This window comes from Mixophyes fleayi, chromosome 12 (genome assembly GCF_038048845.1).
Source record: "Mixophyes fleayi isolate aMixFle1 chromosome 12, aMixFle1.hap1, whole genome shotgun sequence".
NCBI lineage: Eukaryota > Metazoa > Chordata > Amphibia > Anura > Limnodynastidae > Mixophyes > Mixophyes fleayi.
Genome location: NC_134413.1, coordinates 84,418,240 through 84,434,357, shown reverse-complemented (window position 1 = coordinate 84,434,357; position 16,118 = coordinate 84,418,240). Strand labels below are relative to the sequence as shown.

The 16,118-nt window shown below is 58.4% G+C and overlaps 1 protein-coding gene across 1 annotated transcript; it reads right to left on the bottom strand.

The window, feature by feature from the left end:
• Nucleotides 1–158: 158 nt before the first annotated feature.
• SLC50A1 (solute carrier family 50 member 1) lies at nt 159–15,195 on the bottom strand. The gene is made up of 6 exons (XM_075193470.1): nt 15,041–15,195; nt 14,512–14,589; nt 4,751–4,874; nt 4,513–4,674; nt 1,170–1,289; nt 159–1,063 (listed from the first exon to the last, which is right to left on the bottom strand). The coding sequence occupies exons 1-6, from the start codon at nt 15,121–15,123 to the stop codon at nt 965–967; spliced, it is 666 nt and encodes a 221-aa protein (XP_075049571.1). The 5' UTR covers nt 15,124–15,195; the 3' UTR covers nt 159–964.
• Between the last annotated feature and the right edge of the window lie 923 nt (nt 15,196–16,118).

The following is a 16,118-nucleotide window of genomic DNA, read 5'->3' as shown; positions in this document are numbered from 1 at the left end:
ACAGGAATGATCTGTGATTAATCCCCTTCAGGAATACAGTCCTGTCTCCTCCTTACAGACCCCATTATAGGAATGTTTATACCTTGTCAGTATAGAGGCACAGAGCCCACCCTAAGGGCCCATGTCCCTATTTTATACCAGGCAATAATGTGAAAATATTTGGAAAATATACACAATTTATTATAATAATGATTTACAATCAGGCACATTGGTCCGTTCATTCCAGAGATTCCAGTTCCCACCAAACCCTCAAAATTACGGTAAAATTATTCCCACAGCGTCCGCACCCTAATATTACTAAGGCTGCGGCGCGATATAATCCCTATAAATAGTGCAGAGTCCCCGTGTCAGTTCTCTGACGAGTGCAATGGTATAATCCGGGTCCTTCCCGTAGCGCCGCAGCGGCCATGTTGTGAGAACGCTGCTCGCCGCACAGTCACATTAATAAGGCACAGTATTATTGTATTATATTTGGTCACCAAAGTTACCCCGATAGTTTACCCTTCACCCAGAGCGATCTGCGGCCCAACAAGATGGCCGCCGAGCGTGACTGCAGAGCTGTGGAAAAGAATGCTGGCGTGGAAGAGGGCGATTGCAGATTTAGCGATCGCGTCATACGTGTCACATGTAGGAAGCATCATGCGTGTCACACAGAAGCCCTCCTTGTTTGTGCAGAGAGGAGCCTCTTGTCTGCCGTGTGAAGAAGCTGCTGTTCCCTGTGTACAATGGGAGGTCTGTCCCCCGGGAGGGGAGCACAATGCTCTTGTGATGACAGTGACCCCCCCCCTCTCTCCCCACACACCGCATGTTTCCTGCCGGGCGGGGGGGGGGTCAGTGTGTTTGTATCGCTGCTGACTCAGCCGGCTGTACAGGGTCAGAGGACAATGGAGGCTGCAGCGTCAGGAAAGTACATGAGCAGCACTGTACAGCAGTACTGAGTATACAGCAGCATGGGCACACGGTATCAGGCCTGCAGGGAGTGGTACGCCGGCTGGTCCTGCCGATACATCCAGAACAGCCACATGCGCAGGATGCTGGTGATGATTCCGGGAGCGTTTGGAACCTGGGAGGACACAGAGATGATGGGAAAGGTTATACTGGTAACGCCGGGGGTCCCTCCTCTCTGTGGCTCCCTCTGTTATATGGGGGGGGGGGGTCTGCGCACTCACCATGATATAGGGGTCATTCTGCTGCAGCCCGTACAGGACCCAGGACGTGGCGGTCAGAAACGTGGTCACCGTCAGCGGGAAAGAGAGGCACTTAGTAGACTTAGTCCTAATGATCTGAGCCTGGGGACAGACACAGATACAGAATTACACTACTAGTGTGCTCATCTCGTGCTATCACTCCTATATTACACCACTAGTGTGCTCATCTCGTGCTATCACTCCTATATTACACCACTAGTGTGCTCATCTCGTGCTATCACTCTGCATTACACTACTAGTGTGCTCATCCCGCACTATCACTCCTATATTACACCACTAGTGTGCTCATCTCGTGCTATCACTCTGTATTACACTACTAGTGTGCTCATCTCGTGCTATCACTCTGCATTACACTACTAGTGTGCTCATCTCGTGCTATCACTCTGCATTACACTACTAGTGTGCTCTTCCCGCACTATCACTCCTATATTACACCACTAGTGTGCTCATCTCGTGCTATCACTCTGTATTACACTACTAGTGTGCTCATCTCGTGCTATCACTCTGCATTACACTACTAGTGTGCTCATCTCGCACTATCACTCCTGTATTACACTACTAGTGAGCTCATCCCGCACTATCACTCCTATATTACACCACTAGTGTGCTCATCTCGTGCTATCACTCTGTATTACACTACTAGTGTGCTCATGTCGCACTATCACTCTGCATTACACTACTAGTGTGCTCATCCCGCACTATCACTCCTATATTACACCACTAGTGTGCTCATCTCGTGCTATCACTCTGCATTACACTACTAGTGTGCTCATCCCGCACTATCACTCCTGTATTACACTACTAGTGTGCTCATGTCGCACTATCACTCCTGTATTACACTACTAGCGTGCTCATGTCGCACTATCACTCCTGTATTACCCTACTAGTGTGCTCATGTCGCACTATCACTCCTGTATTACACCACTAGTGTGCTCATCTTGCACTATCACTCTGTATTACACCACTAGTGTGCTCATCTTGCACTATCACTCTGCATTACACTACTAGTGTGCTCATCTTGTGCTATCACTCTGCATTACACTACTAGTGTGCTCATCCCGCACTATCACTCCTATATTACACCACTAGTGTGCTCATCTCGTGCTATCACTCTGTATTACACTACTAGTGTGCTCATCTCGTGCTATCACTCTGCATTACACTACTAGTGTGCTCATCCCGCACTATCACTCCTATATTACACCACTAGTGTGCTCATCTCGTGCTATCACTCTGCATTACACTACTAGTGTGCTCATCCCGCACTATCACTCCTGTATTACACTACTAGTGTGCTCATGTCGCACTATCACTCCTGTATTACACTACTAGCGTGCTCATGTCGCACTATCACTCCTGTATTACCCTACTAGTGTGCTCATGTCGCACTATCACTCCTGTATTACACCACTAGTGTGCTCATCTTGCACTATCACTCTGTATTACACCACTAGTGTGCTCATCTTGCACTATCACTCTGTATTACACTACTAGTGTGCTCATGTCGTGCTATCACTCTGTAATACACTACTAGTGTGCTCATGTCGCACTATCACTCCTGTATTACACTACTAGTGTGCTCATCTCGTACTATCACTCTGTATTACACTACTAGTGTGCTCATCTCGTGCTATCACTCCTATATTACACCACTAGTGTGCTCATGTCGCACTATCACTCCTGTATTACACTACTAGTGTGCTCATGTCGCACTATCACTCTGTATTACACCACTAGTGTGCTCATGTCGCACTATCACTGCTGTATTACACTACTAGTGTGCTCATGTCGCACTATCACTCTGTATTACACCACTAGTGTGCTCATGTCGCACTATCACTGCTGTATTACACTACTAGTGTGCTCATGTCGTACTATCACTCTGTATTACACTACTAGTGTGCTCATGTCGCACTATCACTCTGTATTACACTACTAGTGTGCTCATGTCGCACTATCACTCTGTATTACACCACTAGTGTGCTCATGTCGCACTATCACTGCTGTATTACACTACTAGTGTGCTCATGTCGTACTATCACTCTGTATTACACCACTAGTGTGCTCATGTCGCACTATCACTCTGTATTACACTACTAGTGTGCTCATGTCGTACTATCACTCTGTATTACACCACTAGTGTGCTCATGTCGCACTATCACTCTGTATTACACTACTAGTGTGCTCATGTCGCACTATCACTCCTGTATTACACTACTAGTGTGCTCATGTCGCACTATCACTCTGTATTACACCACTAGTGTGCTCATGTCGCACTATCACTCTGTATTACACCACTAGTGTGCTCATGTCGCACTATCACTCTGTATTACACCACTAGTGTGCTCATGTCGCACTATCACTGCTGTATTACACTACTAGTGTGCTCATGTCGTACTATCACTCTGTATTACACTACTAGTGTGCTCATGTCGCACTATCACTCTGTATTACACTACTAGTGTGCTCATGTCGCACTATCACTCTGTATTACACCACTAGTGTGCTCATGTCGCACTATCACTGCTGTATTACACTACTAGTGTGCTCATGTCGCACTATCACTCTGTATTACACCACTAGTGTGCTCATGTCGCACTATCACTCCTGTATTACACCACTAGTGTGCTCATGTCGCACTATCACTCCTGTATTACACCACTAGTGTGCTCATGTCGCACTATCACTCTGTATTACACTACTAGTGTGCTCATCTCGTACTATCACTCTGTATTACACTACTAGTGTGCTCATGTCGCACTATCACTCCTCTATTACACCACTAGTGTGCTCATGTCGCACTATCACTCTGTATTACACTACTAGTGTGCTCATCTCGTACTATCACTCTGTATTACACTACTAGTGTGCTCATCTCGTACTATCACTCTGTATTACACTACTAGTGTGCTCATGTCGCACTATCACTCCTGTATTACACCACTAGTGTGCTCATGTCGCACTATCACTCCTGTATTACACTACTAGTGTGCTCATCTCGTACTATCACTCTGTATTACACTACTAGTGTGCTCATGTCGCACTATCACTCCTGTATTACACCACTAGTGTGCTCATCTCACACTATCACTCCTGTATTACACCATTAGTGTGCTCATCTCACACTATCACTCCTGTATTACACCACTAGTGTGCTCATCTCACACTATCACTCCTGTATTACACTACTAGTGTGCTCATCTCACACTATCACTCCTGTATTACACCACTAGTGTGCTCATCTCACACTATCACTCCTGTATTACACTACTAGTGTGCTCATCCCCGGGAAGGATACGGTTACCAGGTCCGCCAGCGGTGACAGGTACATGCTGATGGTAAATACACTGCAGAACAGGCCCAGCTGGTTGAGACGTGCGCTGACATCTGGTATCCACAGGTAAAAGTAACTGAACCCCACGACCAGGACTCCTACTGCCAGGAAGACTTGGTAGAGTTGGTGACGCTGAGATACAATGACAGTGAGATGAATTGTCATACAAGCAGCTGCACTACAGTATTTATGTCAGATATTTACACACCTTTTCCGCAGCGTACAACAGATATGCTGCAATATACAGTGTCTGCAGGGAGGCACCGATGGAGTTTACTATAATCAGGGTCCCGTCTCCCTTCAAATACCCATAATACAGCCATCCTAAGTTACTGTAAGAGACAAGAGGACACATTGTGTGTTATATAGGTATACACATCCAGCTGCCCCCTCCTGGGTGCTCCTTCATCCCACCCTGACCCCAGTCTCTGCTGCCCCGGGAACTCTCACTCTGGCCCCATCTCTCCTGCCCCGGGATCTCTCACTCTGGCCCCATCTCTCCTGCCCCGGGATCTCTCACTCTGGCCCCATCTCTCCTGCCCCGGGATCTCTCACTCTGGCCCCATCTCTCCTGCCCCGGGATCTATCACTCTGGCCCCATCTCTCCTGCCCCGGGATCTATCACTCCGGCCCCATCTCTCCTGCCCCGGGATCTATCACTCCGGCCCCATCTCTCCTGCCCCGGGATCTATCACTCCGGCCCCATCTCTCCTGCCCCGGGATCTATCACTCCGGCCCCATCTCTCCTGCCCCGGGATCTATCACTCCGGCCCCATCTCTCCTGCCCCGGGATCTCTCACTCCGGCCCCATCTCTCCTGCCCCGGGATCTCTCACTCTGGCCCCATCTCTCCTGCCCCGGGATCTATCTCTCCTACCCCGTGATCTATCGCTCCTGCCCCATTGCTCCTGCCCCGGGATCTATCACTCTGGCCCCATCTCTCCTGCCCCGGGATCTCTCACTCTGGCCCCATCTCTCCTGCCCCGGGATCTATCACTCTGGCCCCATCTCTCCTGCCCCGGGATCTCTCACTCTGGCCCCATCTCTCCTGCCCCGGGATCTCTCACTCTGGCCCCAACACTCCGGCCCGTTCTCTCCTGCCTCGGGATCTCTCACTCCGGCCCCATCGCTCCTGCCCCGGGATCTCTCACGCCGACCCCATCTCTCCTGCCCCATCTCTCCTGCCCTGGGATCTATCACTCCGGCCCCATCTCTCCTGCCCCGGGATCTATCACTCCGGCCCCATCTCCCCTGCCCCATCTCTCCTGCCCCGGGAACTCTCACTCCGGCCCCATCTCTCCTGCCCCGGGATCTCTCACTCTGGCCCCAACACTCCGGCCCGTTCTCTCCTGCCTCGGGATCTCTCACTCCGGCCCCATCGCTCCTGCCCCGGGATCTCTCACTCCGACCCCATCTCTCCTGCCCCATCTCTCCTGCCCTGGGATCTATCACTCCGGCCCCATCTCTCCTGCCCCGGGATCTATCACTCCGGCTCCATCTCCCCTGCCCCGGGATCTATCACTCCGACCCCATCGCTCCTGCCCCGGGATCTATCACTCCGGCCCCATCTCTCCTGCCCCGGGATCTATCACTCCGTCCCCATCTCTCCTGCCCCGGGATCTATCACTCCGACCCCATCTCTCCTGCCCCGCGATCTATCACTCCGGCCCCATCTCTCCTGCCCCGAGATCTATCACTCCGACCCCATCTCTACTGCCCCATCTCTCCTGCCCCGGGATCTATCACTCCGACCCCATCTCTCCTGCCCCATCTCTCCTGCCTCGGGATCTCTCACTCCGGCCCCATCTCTCCTGCCCCATCTCTCCTGCCCCGGGATCTATCACTCTGGCCCCATCTCTCCTGCCCCGGGATCTCTCACTCTGGCCCCATCTCTCCTGCCCCGGGATCTATCACTCCGGCCCCATCTCTCCTGCCCCGGGAACTCTCACTCCGGCCCCATCTCTCCTGCCCCGGGATCTCTCACTCTGGCCCCATCTCTCCTGCCCCGGGATCTATCACTCCGGCCCCATCTCTCCTGCCCCGGGATCTCTCACTCTGGCCCCAACACTCCGGCCCGTTCTCTCCTGCCTCGGGATCTCTCACTCCTAACCCCATCGCTCCTGCCCCGGGATCTCTCACTCTGGCCCCAACGCTCCAGCCCCATCTCTCCTGCCCCGGGATCTCTCACTCCAGCCCCATCTCTCCTGCCCCGGGATCTATCACTCCATCCTCATCTCTCCTGCCCCGGGATCTATCACTCCGGCCCCATCTCTCCTGCCCCGGGATCTCTCACTCCGACCCCATCTCTCCTGCCCCATCTCTCCTGCCCTGGGATCTATCACTCCGGCCCCATCTCTCCTGCCCCGGGATCTATCACTCCGGCCCCATCTCCCCTGCCCCGGGATCTATCACTCCGACCCCATCGCTCCTGCCCCGGGATCTATCACTCCGGCCCCATCTCTCCTGCCCCGGGATCTATCACTTCGTCCCCATCTCTCCTGCCCCGGGATCTATCACTCCGACCCCATCTCTCCTGCCCCATCTCTCCTGCCCCGCGATCTATCACTCCAGCCCCATCTCTCCTGCCCCGGGATCTATCACTCCGACCCCATCGCTCCTGCCCCGGGATCTATCACTCCGGCCCCATCTCTCCTGCCCCGGGATCTATCACTCCGTCCCCATCTCTCCTGCCCCGGGATCTATCACTCCGACCCCATCTCTCCTGCCCCGCGATCTATCACTCCGGCCCCATCTCTCCTGCCCCGAGATCTATCACTCCGACCCCATCTCTACTGCCCCATCTCTCCTGCCCCGGGATCTATCACTCCGACCCCATCTCTCCTGCCCCATCTCTCCTGCCTCGGGATCTCTCACTCCTGCCCCATCTCTCCTGCCCCGGGATCTATCACTCTGGCCCCATCTCTCCTGCCCCGGGATCTCTCACTCTGGCCCCATCTCTCCTGCCCCGGGATCTATCACTCCGGCCCCATCTCTCCTGCCCCGGGAACTCTCACTCCGGCCCCATCTCTCCTGCCCCGGGATCTCTCACTCTGGCCCCATCTCTCCTGCCCCGGGATCTATCACTCCGGCCCCATCTCTCCTGCCCCGGGATCTCTCACTCTGGCCCCAACACTCCGGCCCGTTCTCTCCTGCCTCGGGATCTCTCACTCCTAACCCCATCGCTCCTGCCCCGGGATCTCTCACTCTGGCCCCAACGCTCCAGCCCCATCTCTCCTGCCCCGGGATCTCTCACTCCAGCCCCATCTCTCCTGCCCCGGGATCTATCACTCCATCCTCATCTCTCCTGCCCCGGGATCTATCACTCCGGCCCCATCTCTCCTGCCCCGGGATCTCTCACTCCGACCCCATCTCTCCTGCCCCATCTCTCCTGCCCTGGGATCTATCACTCCGGCCCCATCTCTCCTGCCCCGGGATCTATCACTCCGGCCCCATCTCCCCTGCCCCGGGATCTATCACTCCGACCCCATCGCTCCTGCCCCGGGATCTATCACTCCGGCCCCATCTCTCCTGCCCCGGGATCTATCACTTCGTCCCCATCTCTCCTGCCCCGGGATCTATCACTCCGACCCCATCTCTCCTGCCCCATCTCTCCTGCCCCGCGATCTATCACTCCAGCCCCATCTCTCCTGCCCCGGGATCTATCACTCCGACCCCATCTCTACTGCCCCATCTCTCCTGCCCCGGGATCTATCACTCCGACCCCATCTCTCCTGCCCCATCTCTCCTGCCCCGGGATCTATCACTCCGGCCCCATCTCTCCTGCCCCGGGATCTATCACTCCGTCCCCATCTCTCCTGCCCCGGGATCTATCACTCCGACCCCATCTCTCCTGCCCCGCGATCTATCACTCCGGCCCCATCTCTCCTGCCCCGGGATCTATCACTCCGACCCCATCTCTACTGCCCCATCTCTCCTGCCCCGGGATCTATCACTCCGACCCCATCTCTCCTGCCCCATCTCTCCTGCCTCGGGATCTCTCACTCCTGCCCCATCTCTCCTGCCCCGGGATCTATCACTCTGGCCCCATCTCTCCTGCCCCGGGATCTATCACTCTGGCCCCATCTCTCCTGCCCCGGGATCTCTCACTCTGGCCCCATCTCTCCTGCCCCGGGATCTATCACTCCGGCCCCATCTCTCCTGCCCCGGGAACTCTCACTCCGGCCCCATCTCTCCTGCCCCGGGATCTCTCACTCTGGCCCCATCTCTCCTGCCCCGGGATCTATCACTCCGGCCCCATCTCTCCTGCCCCGGGATCTCTCACTCTGGCCCCAACACTCCGGCCCGTTCTCTCCTGCCTCGGGATCTCTCACTCCTAACCCCATCGCTCCTGCCCCGGGATCTCTCACTCTGGCCCCAACGCTCCAGCCCCATCTCTCCTGCCCCGGGATCTCTCACTCCAGCCCCATCTCTCCTGCCCCGGGATCTATCACTCCATCCTCATCTCTCCTGCCCCGGGATCTATCACTCCGGCCCCATCTCTCCTGCCCCGGGATCTATCACTCCGGCCCCATCTCCCCTGCCCCGGGATCTATCACTCCGACCCCATCGCTCCTGCCCCGGGATCTATCACTCCGGCCCCATCTCTCCTGCCCCGGGATCTATCACTCCGACCCCATCGCTCCTGCCCCGGGATCTATCACTCCGGCCCCATCTCTCCTGCCCCGGGATCTATCACTCCGTCCCCATCTCTCCTGCCCCGGGATCTATCACTCCGACCCCATCTCTCCTGCCCCATCTCTCCTGCCCCGCGATCTATCACTCCAGCCCCATCTCTCCTGCCCCGGGATCTATCACTCCGACCCCATCTCTACTGCCCCATCTCTCCTGCCCCGGGATCTATCACTCCGACCCCATCTCTCCTGCCCCATCTCTCCTGCCCCGGGATCTATCGCTCCGGCCCCATCGCTCCTGCCCCGGGATCTATCACTCCGACCCCATCGCTCCTGCCCCGGGATCTATCACTCCGGCCCCATCGCTCCTGCCCCGGGATCTATCACTCCGTCCCCATCTCTCCTGCCCCGGGATCTATCACTCCGACCCCATCTCTCCTGCCCCGCGATCTATCACTCCGGCCCCATCTCTCCTGCCCCGGGATCTATCACTCCGACCCCATCTCTACTGCCCCATCTCTCCTGCCCCGGGATCTATCACTCCGACCCCATCTCTCCTGCCCCATCTCTCCTGCCTCGGGATCTCTCACTCCTGCCCCATCTCTCCTGCCCCGGGATCTATCACTCTGGCCCCATCTCTCCTGCCCCGGGATCTATCACTCTGGCCCCATCTCTCCTGCCCCGGGATCTCTCACTCTGGCCCCATCTCTCCTGCCCCGGGATCTATCACTCCGGCCCCATCTCTCCTGCCCCGGGAACTCTCACTCCGGCCCCATCTCTCCTGCCCCGGGATCTCTCACTCTGGCCCCATCTCTCCTGCCCCGGGATCTATCACTCCGGCCCCATCTCTCCTGCCCCGGGATCTCTCACTCTGGCCCCAACACTCCGGCCCGTTCTCTCCTGCCTCGGGATCTCTCACTCCTAACCCCATCGCTCCTGCCCCGGGATCTCTCACTCTGGCCCCAACGCTCCAGCCCCATCTCTCCTGCCCCGGGATCTCTCACTCCAGCCCCATCTCTCCTGCCCCGGGATCTATCACTCCATCCTCATCTCTCCTGCCCCGGGATCTATCACTCCGGCCCCATCTCTCCTGCCCCGGGATCTATCACTCCGGCCCCATCTCCCCTGCCCCGGGATCTATCACTCCGACCCCATCGCTCCTGCCCCGGGATCTATCACTCCGGCCCCATCTCTCCTGCCCCGGGATCTATCACTCCGACCCCATCGCTCCTGCCCCGGGATCTATCACTCCGGCCCCATCTCTCCTGCCCCGGGATCTATCACTCCGTCCCCATCTCTCCTGCCCCGGGATCTATCACTCCGACCCCATCTCTCCTGCCCCATCTCTCCTGCCCCGCGATCTATCACTCCAGCCCCATCTCTCCTGCCCCGGGATCTATCACTCCGACCCCATCTCTACTGCCCCATCTCTCCTGCCCCGGGATCTATCACTCCGACCCCATCTCTCCTGCCCCATCTCTCCTGCCCCGGGATCTATCACTCCGGCCCCATCGCTCCTGCCCCGGGATCTATCACTCCGACCCCATCGCTCCTGCCCCGGGATCTATCACTCCGGCCCCATCGCTCCTGCCCCGGGATCTATCACTCCGGCCCCATCGCTCCTGCCCCGGGATCTATCACTCCGACCCCATCGCTCCTGCCCCGGGATCTATCACTCCGGCCCCATCGCTCCTGCCCCGGGATCTATCACTCCGGCCCCATCGCTCCTGCCCCGGGATCTCTCACTCTGTCCCCATCTCTCCTGCCCCGGGAACTCTCACTCCGGCCCCATCTCTCCTGCCCCGGGATCTCTCACTCTGGCCCCAACACTCCGGCCCGTTCTCTCCTGCCTCGGGATCTCTCACTCCGGCCCCATCTCTCCTGCCCCATCTCTCCTGCCCCGGGATCTATCACTCCGGCCCCATCTCTCCTGCCCCGGGATCTATCACTCCGGCCCCATCTCTCCTGCCCCGGGATCTATCACTCCGTCCCCATCTCTCCTGCCCCGGGATCTATCACTCCGACCCCATCTCTCCTGCCCCATCTCTCCTGCCCCGCGATCTATCACTCCAGCCCCATCTCTCCTGCCCCATCTCTCCTGCCCCGGGATCTATCACTCCGACCCCATCTCTACTGCCCCATCTCTCCTGCCCCGGGATCTATCACTCCGACCCAATCTCTCCTGCCCCATCTCTCCTGCCCCGGGATCTATCACTCCGGCCCCATCGCTCCTGCCCCGGGATCTATCACTCCGACCCCATCGCTCCTGCCCCGGGATCTATCACTCCGGCCCCATCGCTCCTGCCCCGGGATCTATCACTCCGGCCCCATCGCTCCTGCCCCGGGATCTATCACTCCGGCCCCATCGCTCCTGCCCCGGGATCTATCACTCCGGCCCCATCGCTCCTGCCCCGGGATCTATCACTCCGGCCCCAACGCTCCTGCCCCGGGATCTATCACTCCGGCCCCATCGCTCCTGCCCCAGGATCTATCACTCCGGCCCCATCGCTCCTGCCCCGGGATCTATCACTCCGGCCCCCATCGCTCCTGCCCCATCTCTCCTGCCCCAGGATATCTCACTCCTGCCCCATCTCTCCTGCCCCATCTCTCCTGCCCCATCTCTCCTGCCCCGGGATCTATCACTCCGACCCCATCTCTCCTGCCCCGGGATCTATCACTCCGACCCCATCTCTCCTGCTCCGGGATCTATCACTCCGGCCCCATCGCTCCTGCCCCGGGATCTATCACTCCGACCCCATCTCTCCTGCTCCGGGATCTATCACTCCGGCCCCATCGCTCCTGCCCCGGGATCTATCACTCCGACCCCATCGCTCCTGCCCCGGGATCTATCACTCCGACCCCATCTCTCCTGCCCCGGGATCTATCACTCCGGCCCCAACGCTCCTGCCCCGGGATCTATCACTCCGACCCCATCTCTCCTGCCCCGGGATCTATCACTCCGGCCCCAACGCTCCTGCCCCGGGATCTATCACTCCGGCCCCAACGCTCCTGCCCCGGGATCTATCACTCCGGCCCCATCGCTCCTGCCCCGGGATCTATCACTCCGGCCCCATCGCTCCTGCCCCGGGATCTATCACTCCGGCCCCATCGCTCCTGCCCCGGGATCTATCACTCCGACCCCATCTCTCCTGCCCCAGGATATCTCACTCCGGCCCCATCGCTCCTGCCCCGGGATCTATCACTCCGGCCCCATCGCTCCTGCCCCGGGATCTCTCCTGCCCCGGGATCTCTCCTGCCCCAGGATATCTCACTCCGGTCCCATCTCTCCTGCCCCATCTCTCCTGCCCCGGGATCTATCACTCCGACGCCATCTCTCCGGTCCCATCTCTCCTGCCCCAGGATATCTCACTCCGGTCCCATCTCTCCTGCCCCATCTCTCCTGCCCCGGGATCTATCACTCCGACCCCATCTCTACTGCCCCATCTTTCCTGCCCCGGGATCTATCACTCCGACCCCATCTCTCCTGCCCCATCGCTCCTGCCCCGCGATCTATCGCTCCTGCCCCATCTCTCCTGCCCCGGGATCTATCGCTCCTGCCCCATCTCTCCTGCCCCGGGATCTATCACTCCGACACCATCGCTCCTGTCCCGGGATCTATCACTCCGGCCCCATCTCTCCTGCCCCGGGATCTATCACTCCGGCCCCATCTCTCCTGCCCCGGGATCTATCACTCCGGCCCCATCTCTCCTGCCCCGGGATCTATCACTCCGACCCCATCTCTCCTGCCCCATCTCTCCTGCCCCGCGATCTATCACTCCTGCCCCATCTCTCCTGCCCCGGGATCTATCACTCCGACCCCATCTCTACTGCCCCATCTCTCCTGCCATGCGATCTATCACTCCGGCCCCATCTCTCCTGCCCCGGGATCTATCACTCCGACCCCATCTCTCCTGCCCCGGGATCTATCACTCCGGCCCCATCGCTCCTGCCCCGGGATCTATCACTCCGACCCCATCGCTCCTGCCCCGGGATCTATCACTCCGGCCCCATCGCTCCTGCCCCGGGATCTATCACTCCGGCCCCATCGCTCCTGCCCCGGGATCTATCACTCCGGCCCCAACGCTCCTGCCCCGGGATCTATCACTCCGGCCCCATCGCTCCTGCCCCGGGATCTATCACTCCGGCCCCATCGCTCCTGCCCCGGGATCTATCACTCCGACCCCATCTCTCCTGCCCCAGGATATCTCACTCCGGCCCCATCTCTCCTGCCCCATCTCTCCTGCCCCGGGATCTATCACTCCGACCCCATCTCTACTGCCCCATCTCTCCTGCCCCGGGATCTATCACTCCGACCCCATCTCTCCTGCCCCATCTCTCCTGCCCCGGGATCTATCACTCCGACCCCATCTCTCCTGCCCCGGGATCTATCACTCCGACCCCATCGCTCCTGCCCCGCGATCTATCACTCCGACCCCATCTCTCCTGCCCCGGGATCTATCACTTCTCTCTCCTCCCTCCCAGTTGCTCAGACTATATCTCCATCACCTATCCCTCAGCCTTGCGCTCCCTTCTTGCTAAACAGGAGGTTACCCTTCCACTCCCTCAGCCGTCCCTGGCACTCTCTTCGGCCCCACCCTTCCATACATTCCTTCTGTCCTCGCTGGCCATCTCTGAGGTGCTCCCCATAGGTCACAACCTCCCCTCTCCCAGGCCCTCTCGCCCGGTCTCAACCCCCTCCCAGGCCCTCTCGCCCCCGGTCTCAGCCCCCTCCCAGGCCCTCTCGCCCCCGGTCTCAGCCCCCTCCCAGGCCCTCTCGCCCCCGGTCTCAGCCCCCTCCCAGGCCCTCTCGCCCCCGGTCTCAGCCCCCTCCCAGGCCCTCTCGCCCCCGGTCTCAGCCCCCTCCCAGGCCCTCTCGCCCCCGGTCTCAGCCCCCTCCCAGGCCCTCTCGCCCAGTCCCGGGCCTTTTGGCCAGTCTCAGCCCCCTCCCAGGCCCTCTCGCCCGGTCTCAGCCCCCTCGCCCGGTCTCAGCCCCCTCCCAGGCTCTCTCGCCCGGTCTCAGTCCCCTCGCCCCCTCCCAGGCCCTCTCGCCCGGTCTCAGCCCCCTCGGACGGTCTCAGCCCCCTCCCAGGCCCTCTCGGACGGTCTCAGCCCCCTCGCCCCCTCCCAGGCCCTCTCGCCCGGTCTCAGCCCCCTCGGACGGTCTCAGCCCCCTCCCAGGCCCTCTCGGACGGTCTCAGCCCCCTCCCAGGCCCTCTCTTCCACAGGTCTCCTCCCTGCCTCACCCTCCCCACGGCCTCAGACTCACTACTTGAGGCCCACACACTCTCACAGACCCACCATACATCGCCCAGACACCACTTCCCAGCACCCAAACCTACTTCAGCTCTGTGGTCAGGAAAGGCAGGAACTGTATATTGTCCACACTCCGCCTGGAGACCATCACCTTCAGATCAGACCTTGCAGGAAAAATGCAGATTAGTGGGAATGTTATGTATAATACCACGTATAGTACAGTGCTGGGGATAGTACAGTGCTGGGTATAATGCTGGGGATAGTACAGGCCGGCCCACGTGAGGAGATGCCCGGCCTCCCCCGTACTCCAGGCCGGGGCTCTGGACACTCACACCCCCCCAGGCCTCCCCCGTACTCCAGGCCGGGGCTCCGGACACTCACCCCCCCCCCCCCCAGGCCTCCCCCGTACTCCAGGCCGGGGCTCCGGACACTCACTCCCCCCCAGGCCGGGGCTCCGGACACTCACTCCCCCCCAGGCCGGCCCACGTGAGGAGACGCCCGGCCTCCCCCGTACTCCAGGCCGGGGCTCCGGACACTCACACCCCCCCCAGGCCGGCCCACGTGAGGAGACGCCCGGCCTCCCCCGTACTCCAGGCCGGGGCTCCGGACACTCACAGGCCGCTGGAGAACATGCCGAGGGTGAAGACGATACAGGCCCCGGAGAGCAGCCACATCCCGTCCATGGTGCCGGCTTCCATCACACAGGACCGAGGTGTCCGGGGAGGACGTGGTAATACCGGCCGGGATCCTCCCCAGGTCCGCCTATCTGCCACATCACCATGTACATGTATGGCGGCTGTGTACATGTATGTACATGTGTGACTGCTCCTCCATACCTGTGTATGTACATGTGTGACTGCTCCTCCATACCTGTGTGTATGTACATGTGTGACCTATGTGTGACCTGTGTGTATGTACATGTGTGACCTATGTGTGACCTGTGTGTATGTACATGTGTGACTAATCCTCCATACCTGTGTGTATGTACATGTGTGACTGCTCCTCCATACCTGTGTGTATGTACATGTGTGACCTATGTGTGACCTGTGTGTATGTACATGTGTGACTGCTCCTCCATACCTGTGTGTATGTACATGTGTGACCTATGTGTGACCTGTGTGTATGTACATGTGTGACTGCTCCTCCATACCTGTGTGTATGTACATGTGTGACCTATGTGTGACCTGTGTGTATGTACATGTGTGACTAATCCTCCATACCTGTGTGTATGTACATGTGTGACTGCTCCTCCATACCTGTGTATGTACATGTGTGACCTATGTGTGACCTGTGTGTATGTACATGTGTGACTGCTCCTCCATACCTGTGTGTATGTACATGTGTGACCTATGTGTGACCTGTGTGTATGTACATGTGTGACTGCTCCTCCATACCTGTGTGTATGTACATGTGTGACTGCTCCTCCATACCTGTGTATGTACATGTGTGACTGCTCCTCCATACCTGTGTGTATGTACATGTGTGACTGCTCCTCCATACCTGTGTGTATGTACATGTGTGACTGCTCCTCCATACCTGTGTGTATGTACATGTGTGACTGCTCCTCTATACCTGTGTGTATGTACATGTGTGACTGCTCCTCTATACCTGTGTGTATGTACATGTGTGACTGCTCCTCCATACCTGTGTATGTACATGTGTGACTGCTCCTCCATACCTGTGTGTATGTACA